This window comes from Bos taurus, chromosome 3, assembly GCF_002263795.3.
Source record: "Bos taurus isolate L1 Dominette 01449 registration number 42190680 breed Hereford chromosome 3, ARS-UCD2.0, whole genome shotgun sequence".
NCBI lineage: Eukaryota > Metazoa > Chordata > Mammalia > Artiodactyla > Bovidae > Bos > Bos taurus.
Window position 1 is genome coordinate 113600100 of NC_037330.1, and position 26340 is coordinate 113626439.

General features: G+C 44.7%; 1 protein-coding gene and 1 non-coding gene across 5 annotated transcripts in view; both read left to right on the forward strand.

The window, feature by feature from the left end:
- The window catches only part of TRPM8 (transient receptor potential cation channel subfamily M member 8), a 92037-nt gene that overhangs the window by 14234 nt on the left and 51463 nt on the right, over positions 1 to 26340 (forward strand). For 3 of the 4 annotated variants that reach the window (XM_005204960.5, NM_001206066.2, XM_024989669.2), the window contains 10 exons: positions 1487 to 1659; positions 2473 to 2647; positions 4188 to 4255; positions 5896 to 6093; positions 13680 to 13782; positions 15081 to 15199; positions 20841 to 21131; positions 22928 to 23023; positions 24049 to 24178; positions 25642 to 25787. In XM_005204960.5, coding sequence (XP_005205017.1) covers positions 1487 to 1659; positions 2473 to 2647; positions 4188 to 4255; positions 5896 to 6093; positions 13680 to 13782; positions 15081 to 15199; positions 20841 to 21131; positions 22928 to 23023; positions 24049 to 24178; positions 25642 to 25787 — 1499 coding nt within the window. Of the gene's footprint in view, positions 1 to 1486; positions 1660 to 2472; positions 2648 to 4187; positions 4256 to 5895; positions 6094 to 13679; positions 13783 to 15080; positions 15200 to 17159; positions 17515 to 20840; positions 21132 to 22927; positions 23024 to 24048; positions 24179 to 25641; positions 25788 to 26340 lie in introns of those variants that run through there. The other variant, XM_059884838.1, reaches the window with a different exon arrangement.
- On the forward strand, positions 12211 to 12283 carry TRNAG-CCC (transfer RNA glycine (anticodon CCC)). Its single transcript has one exon. It is a non-coding gene; the product is annotated as a tRNA-Gly (tRNA).

The window sequence follows — 26340 nt, forward strand, 5'->3', positions numbered from 1 at the left end:
ATCAAGAAGAAAGGCTGCTTTCTCCCCGTATTTATTCTTAATTTCCTGATCAACCAGATGGGACCACAGTAGATACTTTGTTATGAAACCCAGCAGCTGACTTCCTCACCACTAAATCCGAACATGCATAATGCTTTCCTTCAGCAAATACTTCTTAAATGCGTGCCATGTGTCAGAAATTGTTTTAGGTACTGGGAATACATAGAGTAGAACAAAGCAGACAAAAGTGCCCAGGCCGGGATTCTTCTTAGATGAAGTGAATGGGCGGAGCTGGGGGTTCATTGTCTTCTTGTACTCTGGGTCAGCCATGTGGAGAGCTGCTTTGTCTCCTATTGCCTCATTTGAAACGGGGGTATTGACAACTGAAATCTGTCTGCAGGAAGGAGACTGGGTGCCAGGGGGTCTGGAATTCACATCTTGTGAGAACTGGCCAAAGGAATGGGATCTGAATGTTCTAGGGACTACATCACATTTACCGTAAAATATTGGAAGGACTTTTCTGTGGAAGATGACTAAAGTAGCTCCCTGTCGGGAAGTCAGTAACAAAATTGGAGAATGGAGACAACAATGAACAAAAGGACTTTCTAACAGTTTGGGGAGGGGGCTGCCTCAGGACTCCTCAGAATTCAAGGAGACTGGTGGCCAAGCCTCAGGCTAGATTCCTGCCTGGGTGGCACACTGGCCTAGGCACATTTTCAGCTTTAGATGCCATTATTATGTGAAGTCATATTTTTAGGTATTTTGTTTACTACAGTTTTGAAAACAAAACTGTGAAAAATTCTTGGCCTTGCAAAGATCATCAAATAAAAACCTTCAAACACCAGTGTGCAAGCTTGTGCAATTTTAAAGTTAAATTGTAGGCACCAGGGTCATGCTAGAAGACCCCATGGACTGTAGCCCACCAGGCTTCTCTGTCCACGGGATTCTCCAGGCAAGAATCCTGGAGTCGGTTGCCATTCTCTTCTCCTGGGGATCTTCCTGACCCATGGATCAAACCCAGGTCTCCCGCATTGCAGGCCGATTCTTTACCATCTGAGCCACTAGGGAAGCCCAAAATTAAATGGTAGGCACCAGGGTCCTGCTGGGAAGATCACTCCAGATCCATGGGGCGGGAGGTGTGGGAGCAGAGCGTTCCACTTTCCATGATGACATTGCTTAACTTGCTCAACAGCTAAGGGCAGGTGCTTATTAGCCCTGAAAAGATTTACCTGAGAGATGATTAAAGGGACAGATTTCTTGGCCCCACTTCCCAGAGAATCTGATGATGTGAGTCTAGAGTGGGGTCTAGAATCTGTATCTTTTTAAGCGGCATCTCTAGACACTCGGACATCCTCTTCTCTTTCCTAAGTCCGTGTCTTAGGTTGAACATAGTCCAAAGTGTGGCCAGCGATGCTGGGTCCTGGTGCTCACAGGTGGGGCTTCTTTAGGGATTGAGCACAGGATGAAAAACTTATTCAGAGCCTCTGTTCTCCTCTCTTGTTGGCAGGTGCCTGGATTCTCACTGGAGGCACCCACTATGGGCTGATGAAGTTCATCGGGGAGGTGGTGAGAGACAACACCATTAGCAGGAATTCGGAGGAGAACATTGTGGCCATTGGCATCGCCGCTTGGGGCATGGTCTCCAACAGGGACACCCTTATCAGGAATTGTGATGTGGAGGTACGGGCAGGACATGAGGAGGTCTGCGGGGTCACGGGGGAGAGTGGCCCTGGCATGGGGCTCTGGGATGCCATCAACTTGTAGGAAGTTGGCCTTACAAGGTTCCTTTGGAACCTCAGGAATTAAAAACAAGGATGACATAATCAAAGTGGTTCTGTGAAGGAATTACCGATAGATGTGTTTTGTTCATGAAAATTTGTTCCCAGCAAATCCTGTTAGAGTCAGTTCTTTAGTTTTTTATTCTCTGGTACTAAGTCTTATGACAAAGTATATGTTTAATTACTTCTTTTCATAATCCTGTAACTATGTGCTCCTCAAGAGCTAAGACTTCATTTTATTCATTTTCTAATCCCTAGACCCTGGCGTAGGTCTTGGCATATGATGGATTCTAGACAAATATGTGTATATCAATATCTACCTCTATCATATCCACACGCACACAAATATGTATGTCTGGACACACACACACACACACACACACACTTTCCTGAATGCTATCAGTTTCAGTGAATTTATACAAAAGCACAGGGTGATGGAATAAGAACTGGATTGGGAATCTGATTCTTATACTGCCACCGGTCATTTATGTGACAATAGGCAAGTGATCCAACTATTTTGAACCTTCATTTCCTCATATTTAAAATGATGGCCTGAACTATAAGATTTTTAAGACCCTTCTGCACTTAGGAATCTGGAAAGAGGCATCAATATAGTTGAACCCAAAGAGTCAGCCTTTCGTGAACCCATAAAGATGTCATCAGGCATTTTGGCCAACAAGCAAGTCTCAAAGACAAGTTGCTGTGTGCTTTTCAGGGATATTTTTCAGCTCAGTACATTATGGATGACTTCAAGAGGGACCCTCTGTACATCCTGGACAACAACCACACCCACCTACTGCTCGTGGACAACGGCTGCCACGGGCACCCCACAGTGGAGGCAAAGCTCCGGAATCAGCTGGAGAAGTACATCTCTGAGCGCACGATTCAAGGTCAGTGCTTACGCGATGGGACGTTAGAAAAACATATGAACAAAAGCAGCAGCAGCATCAACAATAGCTCCAATTACTGAGTGAAGCGTGGTAAACCCATCCTATCAGATGCTCTACTGCCAAAGAAGAGCCGTTGTATCTCTTCTTAATATACTAGAAATGCTTCTGCTCCTATGATACGTACCCTCCAGTGTGCTAGAACATTGATGAATGCTGCCTTGTCCCACTCTGGCTTGGCAATAAAGAGACCTGCTGTCCATTCTGCTTGATAACATTTAAGACCTGGTAAAATTCAGGGTATAAAATTGCACTGATGAAGCAATGGGATTTGCTAGAGTAGAAGTGATAAAAAACCAACCCGCTAGCTTCACAGTTAGATGATTTACTTCTTTGACTATTGGCTACTTCTCTATACCATTGTTGTTTAGTTGCTAAGTCCCGTCCAGCTCTTTTGTGACCCCATAGACTGTAGAATGCCAGTCTCCTCTTGCCCATGGAGTTTTCCAGGCAAGAATACTGGAATGAGTTGCCATTTCCTTCTCTAAGTGATTTTCCTGACCCAGGGATTGAACTCGTGTCTCCTACTCTTTACCACTGAGCCAACCAAAACCTCCTAAAACATTGGTTTCAGGGGGAGAATGCAACCATGGAGTGAAAGCCTTTATTTGCTATGGAAAGTGATAAATAATGTCTTCCTACTGCTGAGAGGTTGGTGTTGAAATGTGTCCTGTTGTGGAACCAGATTACCACATCGTCTAGGGACAGTCTCCATCACAGAGACTTGTTGGAGATAATCTCAATCTTTTCTTTTCTCAATGGGAAGTCTGTGGAGGAAGACATTTGTATATGCAGTCATCTCTCTGGAGAAAACACATAGTTATGCAAATTTTTCATGCATAGATTATGCAAATGAGTGAAAGTATAATTATTGTCAGGATAAATTTGAACCTGGCTTAATATATTCAGGTCAGTTCAGTTCAGTTACTCGGTTCTGTCCGACTCTTTACAACCCCATGGACTGCAGCACTCCAGGCCTCCCTGTCCATCACCAACTCCTGGAGTTTACTCAAACTCATGTCCATTGAGTCGGTGATGCCATCCAACCATCTCATCCTCTGTCCTCCCCTTCTCCTGCCTTTAATCTTTCCCAGCATCAGGGTCTTTTCAAATGAGTCAGTTCATTGCATCAGGTGGCCAAAGTATTGGAGTTTCAGCTTCAGCATCAGTCCTTCCAATGAATATTCAGGACTGATTTCCTTTAGGATTCACTGGTTTGATCTCCATGCAGTCCAAAATATTTATTAACAAAAGTCAATCATTCACAGACTTTAGCATTTTAAATAAATGTCATGCAGTGTGACTCATGTCATGCTACTACTGGTTTGGAGCCCAGAGATGATCCATTGTGATCAACTGATTGTCAGGTTCGTTAGGTATGCAGCCAGAACCCCCACCCTGGGCTCAAGGGGCAGAAGTTCCCTTGAGGTAGGTGAGTATTTCTGATGAGCCCAAAATATATTTTATGTTTTATATTTTACAGATTCCAACTACGGTGGCAAGATCCCCATTGTGTGTTTTGCCCAAGGAGGTGGGAAAGAGACTTTGAAAGTGAGTCTTGGTTTGGTTTTCTGGAAGATCGGTCAACAAGTTTGCTCAACCAGTTTTTATTTTCATGGCTTTGGGGGCTCACCTAACCTAATCTGGTTGCTTTCTTTTCTACAGCAAGTAAGTAGCATTTTTCCAATCACACAGCGTTGCCCTAACAGACTTATGTTGTCTCCTCAGCTGAGAAGATTTAGGAAGAGACTTTGTAGCAACACGAATAGTCTCTGTCCTTACTGTTGGCTTTGGCCATCAACCAGCCAAATAGAAGGGCTTGACCTGAACTCACAAGACTCAGGAATGGTAACCAACACGTATGTTGGAAAACCATGGCCACCCTGTGATCACACGCACTTAGAATTACATGAAATTTCTGGCAGAGTTAGTTGGAATCATAAACTAATGCTTCTCTTTGTTTATTATTTTCTGTAACAATGATCCATTCATTTATTCCTTCATCAGCAGGTATTTATTGTACCTTCTATGAGACCTACTGTTGAAAACATTATTAAATAAAGATTTTTCAGGGAAAGACTTTTCAGAGAAAAATTAGAGATTTTTTTCAGTGTGAAATAGTCAGTATGGAAATGCTTGAAGAGGCAGTCACATTAAAGAGGAAGAGAGATGGAGAAAAAGTAATTGAAGATGGTTGCCTCTATTATCACTCAGATTTTAGATTTAGAATTAAGGTTTTCAGCGAGGTGCTGCCGGTCTAGAGTATCGCATTTCTATAGCATTTCCCTCAAAGTCTGTTCAGGCAATTCACAACCCACAGATGCTACAGGAGAGAGGAGAAAGGGAAGAGAAACTACCCACTGAGCTCTTCATCCTTCAGCTCAGTCTCCTATATCCTCACTCCCGCCCCAGCACAGCCCTGACACCCACCTTTGGCTCAGGTAGGGAGGTGAAGATGGATCCCAGCCTGATCTGATGAAGGCTCCACACTCTGTGGGCAACGTCTTCTGTAAGGGAGACAGCACTCCTGGCTAAAGGAAGGGGCTGTGCTCACATGTACATCACTTTGTCTAGTTGTCAAGTAATTAAAATTCTTAAGACCTGATTCCCCTATGCTGGTCTCTGTGGTTTTTATCGGGGAAATAAAACTGTGGTATTTGTTTATCCAGAAAACAAATATATTTTTCTTTTCTTTTCATAAAAGGAGAAAAGAAAATTATTTGAGGAGGGAAATATGTGAGTCAAAAAAGTGTGCCAGCTTCTGGGAAGGTATTTTCATGCCTTAAATCTATGCATATTATTCACCTCTGGCAGATAAGCCATCAATGACAATGTTGGGTACCATCTTAAGAGTTGTCATTTAAATCTATGATGTCAATATTTGGAATGATCAGTTTTGTATAGAGGGATATTTTGAAGCACTTATTTATGGAAAACTTGCCAGCTGCACATGTCCTTACTATGGAATTTGATACTAACACAGGATGTAAGACAATTGGCTTACATTTTTGATTCTTAAATGGTTGCAAGTATTTGGTTTGCTTCTGATTGAAAATGAACCTCCCCTGCCCCCACAGAAGGATACAGTGCAGAGATGTGTCCGTATGATTTGTTCACCAGCTTGATTAGAGCCTCGGCTCCAGGCTGGGTTCTGTTGATCCTCTGGTCGACTCTTACCTCCCTTCTCTCAGGCCATCAATACCTCCGTCAAAAGTAAGATCCCCTGCGTGGTGGTGGAAGGCTCGGGGCAGATCGCCGATGTGATCGCGAGCCTGGTGGAGGTGGAGGATGTCCTGACGTCATCCATCATCAAGGAGAAGCTGGTGCGCTTCTTGCCCCGCACGGTGTCCCGGCTGCCTGAGGAGGAGACCGAGAGTTGGATCAGATGGGTGAGTTGCAGCGGGGGCAAGTTCATGGGAAGGGAGGGGGCGGGCGCCGCCACTGCCAGCCTCTACTAGCAGCTCTGGGCGTTTATACTTTCTCAGGGACTTGGAAACTGCACTCCAGCCCAAACAGGTTTTTCCTTGGAAACTGAAGCTCACATACATTAAATGACTTGCCTAGTCTCCATACCTCATAAGGTGTAGCAGATGGGGCTTAAATTCCAGTCCGCCTGTTTTCAAAGCTGATACTCCTTCTTTCATACCCTGATGATATGCGTTGAGCTTCTGTGTCTCGTATCAGCAGTGGGGGCTGAGGGGGTGGGGGGTGGGGGGTGAAATCCCTGTGATGATGTTTTAGGAATGCAGATTCTAATTCGAATCTGTGTCTAGTGGAGAAGCTGTTACTACAGAAAGATTGCCTTTCTAAGTTAACTGGCCTGTGATTCATCCACAATCTCTCATCTTTCCTATTGGATCATGTAAGAAATGTGTACTGATTGAAATATCTCCGGCTTCTTGTTGCTAAGCCTGTATTTTAACAGAGTGCTGTGCTTTCTCACATTTCTCTCTGAATCATGACTGGTGTTGACTTGAAATGACTTTCATCTTGTTGACTGTTCAGTTTGTGATAGAGTTCACATTGGCGGGAGTGGGGACATTCCCATCAGCTCATCTGAAAGTGGCCTTCCATGTTTGGGTATTCTTAGGAGTGTGTGCTTCCACTTGGAAAGTTTGCCATAAAGGAAATAACAGGATGTAGACAGCAAGAGTTATTTTAATCATGGAACCCATTTCATCATTAGAGTGAAAGGTTGAATTTAGTATAAATATTTTTTATAAGTTCTTTAATTAACTTGGTATTTCAGCAGCATTTCATTATAGAAGAACCTCGAAGTGTCAAATTTGGCAAACTGAAATCCTGGAGTAGTGAAGACAATCTTGTTCTTGGTGGCATTTGTCATTATGTTTTTCCTTTTATCAAAGCACAGTTGATTTGCAATATTGTGTTCATTTCAGGTATACAGCAAAGAGATTCATATATATATATGCTGTGTCCATTTGCTCAGTCATGTCTGACTCTTTTGTGACCTCATGGATTGTAGCCCACCAGGCTCCTCTGTCCATGGGATTTTCCAAGCAAGAATACTGGAGTGGGTTGCCATTCCCTTCTCCAGGGGATCTTCTCAACGCAGGGATCAAACCCTCATCTCCTACATTGGCAGGCAGATTCTTTACCACTGAGCCACAGGGGAAGCCCATATATACATAGGCACAAAAGTATATGTATGTGCATGCATGCTAAGTCGCTTTAGTCATGTCCTCTTTGCGACCCTGTGGAGCATAGCCTGCCAGGCTCTTCTATCCATGGGATTCTCCAGGCAAGAATACTGGAGTGGGTTGCCATGCCCTCCTCCAAGGGATCTACGTGACCCAGGGATCAAACTTTTGTCTCTAATGTCTCTTGCACTGGCAGGCAGGTCCTTTACCACTAGGGCCATCTGGGAAGCCCCCTACATATATATATATGTTACATATATATGTAACTTTCTTTTGCAGATTCTTTTTCATTATAGATTATTACAAGATACTGAATGTAGTTCCCTGTCCTAAACAGTAAATCCTTGTTTATTTTATATGGAGTAGTGTGTATTGGTCTTTGTCATTATTTAAAGCAAGCATGAACAAATCAAATTCTTGTAAATAATGAGAAGAATCAAGCCCATTGTCTAGGCTACCGGTACTCGGTATTAAATTAATGAACAATGAGACCCTCTTGGCTTTATTTAATTTCACATGACTGGGCAGTTAGGTGATGATCCAGGGAAGGTGCGGCAGGATCAAAGTGATCAGGACACAAGTCCTTTCTGGATTAAGTCTCACTACTAAGACTCAGAAGATGGCAGCTGCATCTTCTTCCTATACCCGAGAGTCTCTGTTGGTGCTGAATGATGCACTGTCCAAAAAAAGCCCACGTGATGTTCCTACAACATCTGTGTTTCCCAGATTTTGCTAAAAAGGGCAAAGCTAGTGGTTTTCTGTGAAAGTTCTTGCTGGGGTTTGCTTGTATCTTGTTCAAGTCCAGTTGAGGGGAATAGAGTGATATTAGCGTCATTGATGATGAAGGCCGAGTTGAAAGATGCGGCTTAGGGGTGCAGCCACCACGGACCTCCTTGTGCTGAGCCCCTGAATGAGACAGAGGAACCCACCCAGACAGAGGCAGCCCTGGAGGATTGCCGGCCCGCTGTCAGGCTACACGTAGTGACAGCTGACACTAGAGCACTAGCACCCTGCAAGGAGCAGATCCCAACGAAGAAGCGGGAAGGGGCTGGCTGGGCACAGCCAAAGTGGTCAGTTGCCTATGTCACTCCCCAACCCCGAGCCAATCAAGGGAGAGGTGAAGAATCCGCCTGCCAGTGCAGGAGATGCAGGAAACGTGGATTCGATCCCTGGGTTGGGAAGATACTGTGGAGAAGGAAATGGCAACCCACTCCAGTGTTCTTGCCTGGAGAATCCCTTGGACAGAGGAGCCTGGTGAGCTACAGTCCATGGGGTCACAAAGAGTTGGACATGGCTGAACATGCATAGACACAAACACCCTGAATACCCAGGAGCCCGATTTGAATAGAGTGCCCTCCGGGTGAAAATATGTGGGTGAGAGAAATACGTATAACCCACAGTGGTTATTTCTGTTCCCCATATATTCAGACCTAAACAGCTTGAGTCTTTCCAAACATATCAAGGGAGCAACCCCAAAGCACAGATAGAAACCTAAGACTTTGTGTGTTGAGCAGTGTCGTCAAGATACTTTCCTGGGATGGATGGAAGAAATCCAGCGGTCAGTTCAAGGATGCTCGCAGACAAAGGAATAGACAACTCTTAACTCACCCATCAAAGATGGCCCTGGGTCCATTCCAGTGACTTTCCTCTTATTCCTTATGCACATTGCTTGTAGAGCCCAGACAAGGTCATGTCCAAAGGGCCACGCCACTGTATGGGTCCCCATACCCTTTATAAAGGATATTAAAAAAAATTTTTTTTTGATGTGGGCCATTTTTTAAAAAGTCTTCATTGAATTTGTTATAATATTGTTTCTGTTTTATGTTTTGGGTTTTTGGCTGCGAGGCATGTGGGATCTTAGCTACCCAACCAGGGGTTGAATTGGCTCCCCTTACATTGGAAGGTGAAGTTTTAACCACTGGACCACCAGGGAAGTCCCTTTATGAAGGGTTTTGATTTTCTGCTTCAAGAAAACTGCTACGGGAAAGTCACATGAAGCAGGCTAAATGTCAGACACATTTCACTTTCTATGATTATATTGCCCTTTCTGGGATGCGTATCTAATTCATATTCATATGCTAATGATTTATCATAATTATAGTCATGTCAATCAGAAGACATACATCAATAATAAAAATTAGCCTGGCATTTTAATTGTGCACTTATATGGGGTTTGGCAGTTGGTAGAGACTTCCCAAAAGACAAAGCTCAAGAGTGGAATTATTAATGAATGAATGTATACATTCAGCCAGACATTCGTTGAGCAAGCTCTCGGGGGAGTTGTGGGTGGCCTCACTGGCCATGTGGACAAGCAGCCCCTAAGCCTGGCGTCACAGTTTCTCATCCTCCTCAGGAGACCCCATATGCTTGCCCACTGGGCCCAGGCCCTCCTCCCCACCAGGGCTCTCATAGTTCCCCACTCTGCCCACTCCCACCTTCTCAAGAGCTTGACCCTTCAGCGTCTCCCAGCCTGCCAGCCAACCCGGTATCATTCATTTCCAACACTTGCATTTATTCAGTAGTAATTTATTGAGCACATACTGATGCCTGATCCTGCAACAGACATTTCAAAAAGGAGAGTACACAACAGGGAGTGCCTGTCTTCAGAAAGAAAATGGAAATTAAAAAAAAAATTCCTGTTGAGTGATTACAGTACAGTGTGCTGTTTAATTTCCTACCAGAAAAGGGAGTTTTAAAGAAAATTAGCAGCGTGGATACACTGGGCTTGAGCCAAGGGAGCCTGGCCTGGTGTGGGAGGGCCTTTCAGCGGAGGGCTTCTCAGAGGAGGTGATGTGGGACCTGAGATCTGAGTGATGGGTGAGGGTCAAGGGTGAGGGCTGGGCTTGTTTGGGGCATAGCTCCTGAGACTCGAGATAAGCCCAGCTCCCAAAGGGACTGAAAGATGGCGGTGAGGGTGGACGCTTTGAGGTAGAGACTGTAGGACTTAGGAGGGGCCAGGCCAGGGAGCTCCTTGAACACTGTCTAGAGCTTTTGGTCTCATTCAGGTGTGTCAGGAAGTCACCAAGGAGTTTGAGGCAGGGCGAGGTGTGATCTGAGACTGTTGCAGTTGAGCTCACACAGGCTGCAGTTAGGGGTCAGGATCCTAGGGGGACGGAGTACGGGTGGGCGCCCCTGCAGAGTCCTCTGGGTTCCATCCATTTGCTCTGTATCCATGTTCATCTTCTCCTTCTTCCTTTTAATTCCAAAGGAAAAGTTGTCCTGGCCCTTCTGTGCTGCCCACCCCCAGCTGGCCCCAGAATCCTGGGACCTGGACCCCTCCTCACCTGTCATTTCTGGCCAGACCCCTTTCCTTTGCGTGAACAAAGGCCGCCAGCGTGGTGGGAGGACCCTTCCCTTCCTGCCGTCAGCCCCTCTCCCTCTCCATCAAACTCACTGTGGTCTGTGCCTTCCTGCAGTTTTCATCTATTTCCTCGTCACCCTCAGATGCCTCTTGAATGAAGCCCTTGGACACCACCTTTCCCAGGAAACTGCAACCTTAAGGTCACCTCCTAAAGTCAAAATTCAAGGGTGCTCCTTTTTTCTTTTTAAAAAATTGAACTCAAGTTATAATACTGTGTTCTATCAGGTGTACAGCCAAGTGATTGAAATATATATATGCATATATAAATAAATGTACTTACTGTTGTTGTTGTTCAGTCACCCAGTCGTGTCTGACTTTTTGTGCCCCATGGACTGCAGCACGCCAAGCCTCTCTGTCCCTCACCATCTTCTGGAGTTTGCCCAAGTTCATGTTCATTTCATCAGTGATGCTGTCGAGTCATCTCATTTTCTGACCGCCCTTCTCTTTCTGCCCTTGATCTTTCCTAGCATCGGGTACTTTTCCAATGAGTCAGCTGTTCGAATCAGATGACCAAAATACTGGAGCTTCAGCCTCAGCATCAGTCCTTCCAGGGAATATTCAGGGTTTATCTCCCTTAAGATTGACTGGTTTGATCCCCTTGCTGTCCAAGGGACTCTCAAGGGTCTGCTCCAGCAACACGATCTGAAGGCATCAATTCTTTGGTGTTCTGCCTTCTTTGTGGTCCAGCTCTTACAACTGTGCGTGACCACTGGGAAGACCATAGCCTTGACTCTGTGGACCTTTGTCGGCAGAGCAGCGTCTCTGCTTTTCTAGGTTTGTCATTGCTTTCCTGCCAAGAAGCCACCGTTTTCTGATTTCACGGCTGCAGTCACTGTCCTCAGTGGTTTTGGAGCCCAGGAAGAGGAAATCTGTCACTGCTTCCACCTTCTCCCCTTCTATTTGCCATGCGGTAATGGGGCCGGATGCCATGACCTTAGATTTTTAAATATTTAGTCTTAAGCCGGCTCTTTCACTCTCCTCCTTCACCCTCACCAAGAGGCTCTTTAGTTCCTCTTCGATTTCTGCGATTGGAGTGCTATATCTGAAGTTGTTAATGTTTTTCCCGCCTGTCTTGATTCTGGCTTGTAACTCACCCAGCCCGGCATGTCTCATGATGTGCTCAGTGTATAGGTTAAACAAACAGGGTGACAGCAGACAGCCCAGTCGTACTCGTTTCTCGATCTTGAACCAGTCAGTTGTTCCATACAGGGTTCTAACGGTTGCTTCTTGACCCACATATGGGTTTCTCAGGAGACAGGTAGGATGGTCTGGTATTCCCATCTCTCAGCTTTCCATAGTTTGTCATGATTTACATGGTCAAAAGCTTTAGCATAGTTGATGAACAGAGACAGATGTTTTTCTGTACATATATATGTGTGTGTCTATATATAAGAATAAGAATATATGTACACACATATTTTTATGTAAAGAATATGTATATATTATTTTCAGATTCTTTTCCATTAAAAGACATTACAGGGAATTCCCTGGTGGTCCAGTGGCTAAGACTCTGTACTCCCAATGCAGGGGGCCTGGGTTCAATCCCTGGTCAGGGAACTAGATCCCACATGCCACCACTAAGACCAAGAACAGCCAAATAAATTAAAAAAAATTAAAAAAAACCAAGACATTACATATAGTTCCCTGTGCTATACAGTAAACCCTTATCATTTGGACAGTCCTTGTTGTTTTATATTTAGTAGCATGTATCTGTCAGTCCCATACTATTAATTTATCCGTCCCCTCCCCTTCCCCCTTTGGTAACCATGAGTTTGTTTTCTATGTCTGTGAGTCTGTTTCTGTTTTCTAAATAAGCTTATTTGTATTATTTTTAGATTCCACATATAAGTGATATATAATTTGTCTTCCTCTGTCTTACTTTGCTTAGCACCATCCATGTTGCTGCAAATGGCATTATTTCATTCTTTTTTTATGATTGATATTCCATTGTGTGTGTGTGTGTGTGCATATTTACCACATCTTTTTTGTCCATTTATCTGCTATGGTTGCTTATGACCTGGCTATTGTAAGTAGTGCTACTCTCAACATTGGAATGCGTGTATCTTTTCAAATCAGGGTTTTCATCTTTTCTGAATACATGCAAGAATGCATATATAGCCAACCTGACCTGAGGCTTCCCTCTCTGCCCAGCCAAGACTGTAGTTCCAGATCTTCATGTCCAAATGTTGCCGGGAAAACCCACCACCGCCTTGAACTCCGTGTAACCACAGCCAGACTCGCTTCCTCCTCTAGAGGGAGCTCTTCATTTGCAAGCTCCCTCCAAGCTGGCCTGAAACCTTAGAATCAGGAGGGGCTCTGCCTCTCCCCAGGCTCTTTTTTTTTTGTCTTTTATTGACCAGGGATCAAACCTGCTTCCCACTACTGGACTGCCAGGGAAGTCCCTCCCCCAGCTCGTGAATCTTACAAAATGTCTTAAAATTAAACATTACAGAAAATCACAAAGGAAAATATAGAGAATCCCTCATCTCTTTATTTAATCACCACGTTGTCTTGGCTTTTATTCACATTGAATTTTCCTTTCTATAGTCTAAGCCCTTAGGACCACACTTGGACAATTTCTGTGGTTTTTCTGTTGTCTTTTCCTGATTTATTCACTCAATCAATGATTGAGTATCTACCATGTGTCACATACACACACTCACACTCAGCCCTAGTCATTTTATCTTGCAGCTTTCTGATAGGTTCTTTTGATATACCTGTCCTTATAGAAGCAGTGCTTTATGCTCATTGTGGTCAAGGACTCACTGTTTCAATTTAGAAATTAGATGCTGCGAGTATGGGCACTGAGAGGAGGGAAGGAAATCTGAAACATTCCTATAGGTCGTCTTTAAAAAAAATGGAACGAGACATTCCTCACCAGAAGAGAGAGAAGTTTATACTCCTCGGGCCTGAAATCAGTTGGCTGACAATTCTGCTCTTTAAATCTTGCCAGCTCAAAGAAATTGTCGAAAGTTCTCACCTATTAACAGTTATTAAAATGGAAGAAGCAGGGGATGAAATTGTGAGCAATGCGATCTCCTATGCGTTGTACAAAGGTGAGTAAAAATAGCTCTTCTAGAAATGTGACTTTCTGTGGCTTTTAATGGCTGGCATTTATTTTTTAAACAGACTTACTGGAAATATAATCTTGCATTTAATTTTGATTATCATAGGTTGAAAGTTAGAATAACTATTATTGACCTCCTTGGATGTATGTATTTAATAGAACAAGAATTTTTATGTCATTGAAATACTGGTTAAATATGATCACAGTGCTTTCCAAAGAATTGTCTCCAGTAGTGGTTTAAAATCTTTTTCTGAGCCTCAGACACCTGGGAGAATGTGATAAAAGCTGTGGACCTTTGTCCTAGGATTCCACATCTGTGTACACATGTACACACACACTTCACACACAGATGATTCTGCATTCAGTTTCAGGGGCTAACACATCTCCTGAAGCTTGTGAATGAACCTTAGTTTTAAATTCTCATGTGTGAACTTTGCTTCCTGAGAATCCCATCCAGGTGGAATTACCTGACAAAGACTGTGCGGAGTTGAACTGCCTGATTAATATCTGTAAGGTATGCAGAGCAGCGCAAGGCACCTCGGAAGTGCATTTTTAGCATTAACTATTTATTAGAAACATTCTTGTCGTACTTGTCAGAAATGTGGTTGTAAGGATATTTATTGAAATGGGGCTACATCTGTAGAGATACACAGATACAGAAAATAATAGCTCTGGAAAAGACAAGTAGAACATTGTTATAATATAGCTCTTTATTTCATAGATTTAGATATAGTATAAGTCAGATGTGGCCCTGGATATGTAATATTTATGGAATCTGAATCTATAGGAAAATATCAATATGCCATAGTTACACTGTTAGGATATGGAATGGAAAGATATTATCACCTAAATTGATCCTCATCATATACTTTGGGACATGGAGAATATGGATAAGAATCAGTGAAAATAAAGTGTCAGTGAAATGACAGCTCTGAGTGTCTGATTCCTTTTTTTTTAAAGTTTTTTTTTTTGATCTGGACCATTTTTAAAAAACCTTTAATGAATATATCATAATATTGTTTCTGCTTGTTATGTTTTGGTTTTTCGGCTGCAAAGCATGTGGGAATCTTAGCTTCTTGTCTGGGGATTGAACCCACACCCCCTGCACTGGAAGATAAAGTCCGAACCACTGGACCACCAGTAAAGTCCCTCTAAGTGTTTGATTCTAAGAGAACATGTTCAGAATCTCCTTTGACAAATGGCTCTGGTAGTTGGCTGTATGGAATGGTTCTGATGCTCTTGTTTCTGGGTGTTTGGTAAGTTGACTTTTTCCCTGTCCTCTTACAGCCTTTAGCACCAATGAACAAGATAAGGATAACTGGAATGGGCAGCTGAAGCTTCTGCTGGAGTGGAACCAGCTGGACATAGCCAATGATGAGATTTTCACCAATGACCGCCGATGGGAGGTAAATAAGAAGTCCTCTTTGGTGACTCCAGTGGCAGGCAGGTCTAGTCCGTTTCTAAGAAGGCCTTTGATACTGAATCTTAAAATGGACGCTCTGTCTGGTGCATCTGTGTTGCTAGGCCTCATTTTCTTCATCTGTTCTTGCTGTTGTTCAGTTGCTAAGTTGTGTCTGACTCATTTCGACCTCATGGACTGCAGCGTGCCAAGCTTCCCTGTCCATCACCATCTCCCGGAGTTTGCCCAAACTCATGTCCATTGAGTCGGTGATGCTGTCCAACTATCTCGTCCTCTGTCACCTCCTCCTCCTTCTGCCTTCAATCTTTCCCAGCATCAGGGTATTTTCCAGTGAGTTGACTCTTCACATCAGGTGGCCAAAGTATTGGAGCTTCAGCATCAGTCCTTCCAATGAAAGTTCAGGATTGATTTCCTTTAGGATTGGCTGGTTTGATCTCCTTGCTATCTGAGGGACTGTCAAGAGTCTTCTCCAGCACTTCTTCATCTGTAGTATGGGATAATAACATTGACTTCGTAGGTTGGTTGTAAAGAGATAATAAAACTAAATACACTAATGTAAGGTAGCATCAAGCCACCAATATCATCTAAAGTTTACAGCTTTTCAGCTGTGACGTGAGAGGCAATTCTCCATCTGGGTGCAGAGGTGAAGATTTCCTCTTGGGGGAAGTATATGCTCGACAGCGGTACTCATTTTGTGCCCTACTCTACCTTCCTAGCCAAATTCTAATGAGAAAACTGTCAGACGTGAGATGCATAAGAGACAAATAGAACAAGTTGATTGAAGACATACAATGAATATCATAGAAAATTGGGCCTCCCCCAGGCAAACCTGTGCCTCCAATATGGAAGTTGTATGTCCAGGAAATCTGTGTTTTTTCCCCAGTAAGCTGACTTTTCTCATTTAGAATTATTTTTTTCACATTTATTCAGCTGCACTGAGTCTTGGTTGCAGTATGCGGGATCTTTCATTTCAGCATGGGAACTCTTAGTTGCAGGATCTAGTTCCCTGACCAGGGATCAGACTCGGGCCCCCTGCATTGGGAGCACAGAATCTTAACCACTGGACTGCTAGGGAAGTCCCTCTCACTTTGAATTTGATGACAGCTGTAAGGCTACACTTTCCAGCAGCATCCTCTTGTATACAACTCAACTGAGATCCACTTCAGGAATTCTGTTTCATAGGAACAATTATAAAATGTCACACGTGGATCCACATAGCAGGGGCTTCTTTGTTTTCAGCTCTTCAGTCATTGGTGGGCAGTGAGAATTTCATTTTATATGTGTATAACAGTATAAGGCATGTGTATTTCATAACTTTGTATCCTTCCCAGTCAGACTCAGAAAACTTTTAGGCCCATTATCATATAATCAAAGATGAAGAATTCATTTATACTAACGTGATCAATTTTAATAATAGAATACAAATAAAGTCATGGTTTATGGACATTTAAATTATTCATTTCTTTAGCAAACACTATCTTTGTTTGGTTTTTGCAGTATAATGAGCCCTATCTCATATGGCAAGCCTTGAGTTAGTTGAGGGAAAGTAGAATTGCAAGTAGATTTAGTTAATTGATTCGTAAATGAACCCATGTGTGTGAACTGTCCTATTTAAGTGAGGTTAGATGGTACAAATAAACATAAAGTTGGGCACATATTGAATTGATCATTTAATTTTACTAGCTTAGATAAAGATAGTTAAGCATGAAGGGTCTAATGGTTGAGAGAATGGACTCTGGAGCCAGCTCCTCTGCATGACTTAACCTCTGCAAGTTACTTAACCTTTCCATGCCTCCATTTCCTTGCACAGTGGTGAGTTGGGGTCAGCTCATACTGTTTTTGGAGAAGGCAATGGCAACCCACTCCAGTACTCTTGCCTGGAAAATCCCATGGACAGAGGAGCCTGGTAGGCTGCAGTCCACAGGGTTGCTGGGAGTCGGACACGACTGAGCGACTTCACTTTCACTTTTCACTTTCATGCATTGGAGAAGGAAATGGCAACCCACTCCAGTGTTCTTGCCTGGAGGATCCCAGGGACGGGGGAGCCTGGTGGGCTGCCGTCTCTGGGGTCGCACAGAGTCGGACACGACTGAAGTGACTTAGCAGCAGCAGTAGCAGCCATGGGTACCACGGGGGCGGGGCAGGGGTGGCATTGTGATGGCATTTTGGGAGCCTGTTCTGAACTTGAATCTCTAAAGGCATCTTGACCTGTGTTACCTCATTTCATCCCCACAAACACCTACTTTACAGATGAGAAAAATGAGGTTCAGAGACACAGTCTCATTCAAGGTTGCACATAAGGTAAGGTAATGGTAAAACCAAGGTGTGGAGACAAAGGTGTGTCTGACTTTGAAGCTGTTCTCTTTCCCTGTGTGCCAGGGGTTCTCAAAGAGTGATCCCTGGACCGGGGGTAGCATGGACTTAACCTGGAAGCTGGTTAGCAGTGCAGACTGTCAGGTCAGCCACTGCTTTCTGCCTCTGTCCCACTGGGAGCCACAGTGTGGGCACTGAAGGGCCCCTTGCCAGTTCCCTGCCGGGGTCCAGCCCTGGCTGATCCAGGGTATTCAAAGGAGAGACAGCATAGGCGACCTATTTATTTAAATATTTTACCAAAGATATAAAGAGTAATAGAATGAGGATAGCTCAGTGAGGAAATTCAGTGGAGAAAAGAGGCTGAGTAGCTTGGTTTACGTGGGAGACCAGTAAAACTTCAAGACAAGAAGTTTGCACCACTTATGTAGGCCGCAGGCGTCCTTCCGTTCTCCCGAAGGAGAGGAGACACTGAGGCCTCCCCGGTTGGATCTTAGAAGCCCAGGCATAATTAGTAAGCATGGTGGCTTCCGCGCTCCAGATGGAGACTCAGCCAGAGTGAGAGAGAGAGCGACATGGGGAGACCAAGTTTCGGTGAACAAGGCTCGCACTTTATTTTCCAAAGTAGTTTTTATACCTTAAGTCATGCATAGAGGATAATGGGGGAAGGGGTGGAGTCATGCAAGGACAGCAGTTCCTGGTTCTAATTGAAGCCAGGCTTTCAAACTTATCATATGCAAAAGTTCAGGTGAATTACATCATCTTCTGGCCAGGAGGCCTGTTAACATTTTAAGAAACTTATTTTTCTCTAAAGGTGATTATTCCAAGTCAGGAGCCACCCTCCAAAAGCATTAGATAAAGTTGCATTCCTATAGGGCAAAGGTGTGGTGGGCTCAATCAAGAAAAGAATTAACTCAAGGGTCCAAGGTTACAAACATTAAAGCTACTACTTACACCAATTATATTAATCAATACACTGCCAGGGACACAGCAGGTAAGGGATGCAGAGACTTAGCAGAAAACATTGGCCCAAAAAGTGAAAAACCCTTCACCAATACAATTTCTAATCAATCTTTTAACTGCTCAAAGGACTCTGTATTAGACAGTTTAGAACATCTCCCGCCTCTCACAGTTGGGAGGCTCTGAACAATCACATGTGGCTGGAAAAACCTATTCAGGCAGGCTAGGATTTCCAAAGGAGTTTGTAGGTTGAAACACTGTCACACCCAGGAATTGTTAACTGGAGCTGTAAGCTAACTCTTTTTTCAGAGAGAGGTAGTGGGGGACAGCCCCCCATAAAGTCAGAGGTGTAGGTGAGAGCACAAAGCAGAAAGTAGGCAGACTCTGGTTTTGGGGGTAGATGCTCGAGAATTTCCAGGGGGACTCCTGAGGCTCGATCCCGCCTTTGCGTATGCTGAGCCTCCTTCCTCATGACCTTTGCCATGGGCGGAGTTCCTCACACTGGCTCCCGGCAGTGATAGAATTCTAGTTGAGCTATTCCAGATCCTGAAAGATGATGCTGTGGAAAGTGCTGCACTCAATATGCACTCAGTATGCAATATTCCGGCTCCCGGCAGTTCCTCTGCAGGTAACGTGTGATCCTGCTGAGACCAACATCAGACAGAAACAGAAACCGCTAATGCTGCCCTTGGCCGGGGATATTCCCCTGAACTGGGGCTCAGTCACGTCCAGTGAGGAGAGTGGATTGGGTGGGCGGCAAGGAGATGTGTGTGGGTTTGGCGCTGCAGCGCCCAGGCTCCTGGAACTGCCCCCACTGGCTCCAGCTGATGGTTCTCTGTGGTGTCAGATCTTCTGGTGTTTACTCATGAGTGTTATTCGCTCCGTCATGTCTGACTCTTTGTGACGCCATGGACTGTATGTAGCCCGCCAGGCTCCTCTGTCCATGGGATTCTCCAGGCAAGAATACTGGAGTGGGTTGCCATTCCTTGTTCCAGGGGATCTTCCTGACCCAGGGATTGAATCCAGGTCTCCTGCATTGCAGGTGGATTCTTTACTGTCTGAGGCATCTGGATTTTAATGCTGGAATTGTGGATTTTTATGAACCATCTAATTTTTTATTAATTTTTATTGCAGTATAGTTGCTTTATAGGACTTTATAGTGGTTTTGTAGGACTTCCCTTTAGCTCAAGTGGTAAAGAATCTGCCTGTGATGCAGGAGACCAGGGTTCAATCCCTGGGTCGGGAAGATCCTTTGGAGAATGGAATGGCAACCCCCTCCAGTATTCTTGCCTGGAGAATCCCATGGACAGAGGAGCCTGGTGGGCTACAGTGCATGGGGTTGAAAAGAGTCAGACACGACTGAGCGACTAACACACACACATGGTTGCTTTAGAGTGTTGTTAGTTTCTGCTGCATGGCAAAATGAATCAGCCGTACGTGTGCACATGTCCCCTCCCTTCCGGATTTCCTTCCCATTTAGGACACCATGGTGCATTGAGTTTCCTGTGTTATACAGTATATTCCTATCAGTTTTCTATTTTATACATAGTCTAATTGTTAATGTTGGCAACTGAATCAAACTGTAAAAAATATTGGGTTGGTCAAAATATTCATTCAGGTTTTGAAACACACGAGCGAACTTTTGGGCGACCCAGTACTAAGGAGGACGTTGGGAACCAGTGGTGTGATCTGTGGACCACTGGTTTGTGCCTGAAGAATGTATTCATTATTAAGATTTTCAATAGGCTTCTATGGGATAAGACTTATCAGGAGCCCAGACAGTAGAGATAAAGGGAAATAATAACTGGGTATCACTGTCAGGTGTTCCAGTAACTCATGGTTTTTGAACATGGCCAGGCGTTTGCCTCATGGTGTGTGAAGGGCAGTAGGGTGACCCCACGGCACAGACAGAAGAGTTGGTTGGTGGTTGGCTCATAATGGTGTCTACTGTAGACCTCAGAGAAGTGGTGTGAGCTGGATGGCAGGTTCCCTGCCCCCTAACAGAGCCAGTGCTTCTGTACGAGACATTGGGATCAATTCTTGATCAATGTCACCCCTATATGGTGCCATCGTCTGCACTTTACCATAGCACAAGGCCAAGTCCCATCCAAACCCACGTCTGGCTGATTTCAGATCCCACCATGCTGCTTCCTTCTCCTGCCGCAACGCTTGAGCTAAAATCCAACATTGTGTTACAACTGAAAAGATAAATTTTATTTCCAAAGCAGAACTGAAAGAGAATCTGATAATCCTGTTACTTTGTGGTTGAAAATGCGATGGAAGCTGAGAAAGAAAATGGCTTGCTTCTTTAATTGGATTTAGTGTGTGCGCCCTCTCTCTGTGCTCTTTCTCCTCAGTCTGCTGACCTTCAGGAAGTCATGTTTACAGCTCTTATAAAGGACAGACCCAAGTTTGTCCGCCTCTTTCTGGAGAATGGCTTGAACCTGCGGAAGTTCCTCACCAATGATGTCCTCACGGAGCTCTTCTCCAATCACTTCAGCTCCCTGGTGTATCGAAACCTGCAGATCGCCAAGAATTCCTATAATGATGCCCTCCTCACCTTTGTCTGGAAACTGGTTGCTAACTTCCGAAGAGGCTTCCGGAAGGAAGACAGGAATAGCAGAGATGAAATAGACATAGAGCTCCATGTATGTACTGGGATGGCTGTCTGCCTGAATACTCTGATCTCTTGAGTCTTCCTTCAGAAAAATCTCTCTACCTCTCTAGATTCCTACTCCCTAGATTCCTACCTAATCACCATCATGTAGTCAACATATTGGGTTTGTTAATTTTCTTGCCCTACTTCATTTATTTAAGCTAGCAGATCCTACTGAGATAATAAATGGTGCATTTTCTTGCTTTATTCTTTGTGCTATATTTACAAGTAGTTATTGCAGTGTTTATTAATTGCAGAGGTTGGTGTGATCACTTTCTGAAGGTATCTAACAGAGAACAGGGGCAAAGAAATGGCAACCTGTTCATGCCTTAGCCTTTTAGATGTGATCTGCCTAAAACAGTTCTGTGCTATCCATGCAAAGGACTGGAGAACTGCCAAGTTTTCCTTTGTGAATGAAAAGGGAAGCAAATCTTTCCAAAAGGATAATCCTGGTTTCCACTTGAGAGGATGTTATGGATGTACTACTTATATTCTTTCAAGATTTTCTACTTAAAGGACAGGCAGGGCCAGTTTCCTGCACCAGCAACTCTTTGCTGAAGGCTTGCTCTGCTCAGAGCCCACTGAGGGTCAAGTTGGTGTATAAATACCCCAGCAACCTTCCTGCTCAGAGGGGATAATTCTGAGGCCTGTGTCCTACACTGCCCCCTAGAGTTGCCTAGTGGGACAGTTGTTGTTCAGTGGCTAAGTCATGTCTGACTCTTTGCAGCCCCATGGACTACAGCCCACCAGTCTCCTCTGTCCATGGGATTCTCCAGGCAAGAATACTGTAGTGGGTTGCCATTTCCTTCTCCAGGGGATCTTCCTGACCCAGCGACTGAACCCACATCTCCTGCATTGGCAGGCAGATTCCCGCTGAGCCACCAGGGAAGCCCCACCTGGTGGGGTTCGTTTCTGGTTATTTACCATGATAACCTGTAGGTCCGTCCTTTTCTAATTTCGTTTCCTCAGCCTCCGAGTGGTTTTCCCGGAATCACTTCTCAAATAAAATGCTTGTCTCAAATCCTTTTACTTCTGGGAAAACTCAAGCTAGGTCATTATCTTTTATAGTTCTCGAATTTTAATATATGTGTGTGTTGCAAAAATCTAAATGAGCTAGGTGTTTGAAGAAGTTGGAAGTGTTTAAAAAGCTGTTTGATTCTATTTATAGTGAAACTCTCCACAGTATCCATAACTGTGCCAGAAACATTTTGTATCTTGGTAAAACTTGAAGGAAAGATTAAAAGGAATCTATACATAGAGTTGTTTTTCTATCTGAAAAAGATTCCCTTAGGCGGCTAAATGAAGCTGGGATTCTAGCTGAAACATTAGGAACTTTGAATAACACTCCAAAGAAATAAATATAGTTTTACATTGTGATAATTGAACTTTAACTATCGGAAAGTCGGAATTTAGACTGAGCATTTTTCTAGGTGAGAAGGAGAGTTATATGGTGAGAAGGAATTGCTTTCTCTTCTGGCTGTCAGAGTCATTCAGTTTTTAAATTGCTGTCAGCACATTTTTTTCAGCCTTTATACTTTTCCATCTACTTGTACATTGCCTTTTGTGATAGATCAAAGATTCCGTGTCAGATTATACCACCTGGTGCACTGGGGAGATGAAATGCTCATCCCTATTCTCTGAAAATGGATTCAGGCACCGAGTTACAGAGCCCTCCAAACACGGGGTGCATCCTAGGGCATCCTGACCGCATTTTCATTCTCATACTGGTGTGTCTGCTAAAGTGGTGTTCCAGCTGCAGGTGCTGACTCCCTGCTCTAACCCTCCCAGGATGTGTCTCCTATTACTCGGCACCCCCTGCAAGCGCTCTTCATCTGGGCCATTCTTCAGAACAAGAAGGAACTCTCCAAAGTCATTTGGGAGCAGGTAAACGCCCAATTCCTTGGCAAATGTGCGCTTTGCTGTGGTTGTTCTGACCCTCTCAGAACTCACACATGTGTGCGCATATGTGTCCACGCTCAGTCCTGTCTGACTATTTGCTGCCCCAGAGAGTGTAGCCCACCAGGCTCCTCTATCCTTGAAATTTTCCAGGCAAGTATACTGGAGCAAGTTGCCGTTTCCTTCTCCAGGGGATCTTCCTGATCCAGGCTTTGAAGCTCTGTCTCTTGGATCTCCTGGACTGGTGGATGGATTCTTTACCACTGTTCCACCTGGGGAGCCTAATCTTAAAGCATCACTAATGAAATGAAATATTTGATGTAACGAAAATGGTTGTGGCTTGTTTTTAATGTGAACAGAGGTGTGTTTGGGAGGGGAGGTCTCTGAAAAGTGCTGGCCATTGTGGGCAATCCAGAAAGCACTTACTTCTTAGGTGTGTGTGGATGTGCGATTGTTTTCCAAGTGGATGAGGTTTTTAAGTTTAGTTTAAAAATTAATTTCTAGCTTTATCACATTATAGACAGGAAGGTATGGCCTGTACAAAATCTTCTCTGGGAAATGATTGATATTTTTCTCTGTGATTCCCTACATAATGATTTTTCTAAATGATTTATGAGCAGTTGAAAAGCAGTTACCTTCTCCATTTTTAGAGCCTACAATTAGGTACTGAATATTAATTCACACACAGTCTCACTAACTACATTGTCAGATCTTCGTGTCCTTGGCCACTTTCCCACCTGAGCTCTTATAGCATGGGGGTGGGTCTTCAGACCTCCCACTGCCCCATCGAACTATCAGCTTGTCCTACATTGATCTTGATACTGTCTTTTTGCCTGTTAATTCCGTGTTCAAGACTGTGAGTATATTCAGGTTCAGGACTCTTGGTGCACATTGCACATCTTGCTGGGAACCCATTTCCTGCTTTTGCCACAATTTTTTCCTTGTCTGACTTTGATGTTGGCTTGACCACAAGGGATTTAGAATTAACGGCAGCATGCTCACTTCTCTGAAAGACCAGGGGCTGTACTTTGGCCGCCCTGGGGGCCAGCAAACTTCTGAAGACTCTGGCTAAGGTGAAGAATGACATCAACGCTGCAGGGGAGTCGGAGGAGCTGGCAAACGAGTACGAGACCCGGGCAGTGGGTAAGCCTCCTGGAATGGGATCCGGGGGTGGCATAGGCACGCTAGGGGGCATTTACTGACTTTCCTAAGATTGAAGGTGGGGAAAAATGGGGGCTTCCTCACCCCACAGCCTCCCAGAGCCATATCCAGGTCAAGTCTAAGTAACTCAGCACCGTAGGAGAGCCTTGGAGTGTTGCTATTCAGAAACCGTGACAGGTCTGAGGTTTCACCTGACATGTGAGCTGATGGGTTAGCCTGCCAGTCTCCCATACCCATACCTAGGGAAGACCCCAGAGCCCTAGTTAGGGGCCGCAGATAGCTTATTACTATGGGAAAGGCAGCATTCAGAACAGCATCCAGGGTTGTTCCTTGTGCCTCGATTCCCCACGGGGTGATGTGAATAAGAGCTGGTGTTGACAGTCCCACAGCTCCCCAAAATCAGGAGACTCAGGGCCTCTATAATATAAGACGACAGGTGAGCTGCCCAGCGCCCTCCAGGGGGAGGTTTCTCATCACCAGGAACAGAGGTGGGCAGAGGCCTTGCTGAGTCTGATGCTCCCGGAACATCTGTCCTCCATTTGCTTCACCTGCCCTTGAACAAAGCTTATCGGTGCCCCTGCTCAGAAGGCCTGGGCCATGCGAGGTGTGAGAAATCCAGGACCAAGTTGCCTCCCAGCAACGCAGAATGTTAGGCCAGTTCTATTTTTTTCCCCCCCACTTGAGAGTTTTAAGTTTGCAGTGTGGCACATTGCCAACTGCAGCCGTGCTTATCTGTTGTCTTATCTAATGAAGAAATCCTCATGAGTTGAGCTTCTCTGCACTGGAAAAAAAAGGTGTCTGATTTTTTTCTTCTAATATATTTAAAATTTGAAGATACCATGTTGATTTCAGATTGATTTAGCTAGTCAATGAATCCTAACATTTGACTTTTAAAATAGCTCCTCTGAGGATCAACACACCAATCTCTTTGTCATAAGAGCACAAAATATGAACTCTTACGTGTCAAAATACGAGACATCCTCAATGCAATTGGTCAGTGTTTTTTTATTACATCATTTTGGCTTTTTTTTTTTTGGCCCTGTGCCTTAACTGCAGAGACCCTCACCAAGAAAGCACAAAAGGTAAACGAGATAGCTGAGGGTCTGAATCCTCCCCGCTGTGGCTGAGCCCCATCAAAGCGGGGGCGGAGGTGGGGGCTCCCTGTGTTCACTACAGCTCAATGGGCATTTCTGACATCTGCCACCAGGAGGTGCTATGCCCTCCTGGGCATGTAATGGGCATGGGGTACCCAAAGAAGACCCCTTGCCCTGTGGAGAATTCTCTTCTGTTGGCCTTATCTCTGCCTTTTATAAACCAGGAGAGTCACAGCCGGGGTTTTGTGGAAGCCGGGGCTTGGCTGGGGCAGAGGGGACAGGGTGAGAAAGTGCTATGCATTGGCCAGCCCTGCCTCCCTCTTCCCTCTCTCTGGGGATGCTGTCGCTTAGAGCTGTTCACAGAGTGTTACAGCAGCGATGAGGACTTGGCGGAACAACTCCTGGTCTATTCCTGTGAAGCCTGGGGGGGAAGCAGCTGCTTGGAGCTGGCAGTGGAGGCAACCGACCAGCATTTCATTGCCCAGCCCGGGGTCCAGGTGAGCAGCATGCCGTCACCAAACGGCATGCCTAAAAATGGGCCTTTCTCATCAGCTGGCTCTCGGGACCCAGGGTTACCTCTAGCTCGGTGTAGGGATGGGCCAGTTACACAAGCTCTCTGAGCCTTAGTTTCCTTATCTGTAAAATGGGCAGAGTAGGGGGTAAAGAAAGGCTTGCTATGAGGATTCAGTGAGACAGTCTGTGAGTGGAGCCGGCCCTTTATGGTAGCAGTTACTGTCACAGCCGTTATCCGTAGTATTGGGAGCAGGGAATTTAGTGTGAAGTGGGTTCAGCCACTGTAGGTGCTTTCTGACTTGAATTACACTCACAGCAATTTGTGTCTTGTGCCTCAGGTTTGGGAGGGGAGATATTTCACCCACCATCCCAGCTGGAGGAAAGGTAGGGAAGGGGACAGACTGACATTCACCTACACACTCCTCGTATGTGCAATCACGCTTTATCTTCACAGCATGCGTGCAGGTCAACATCATCCTGTTTTACTGACGAAGACTTGCACAATAAAAATTACACTTGGTTAAGGTTCGTAGGTTT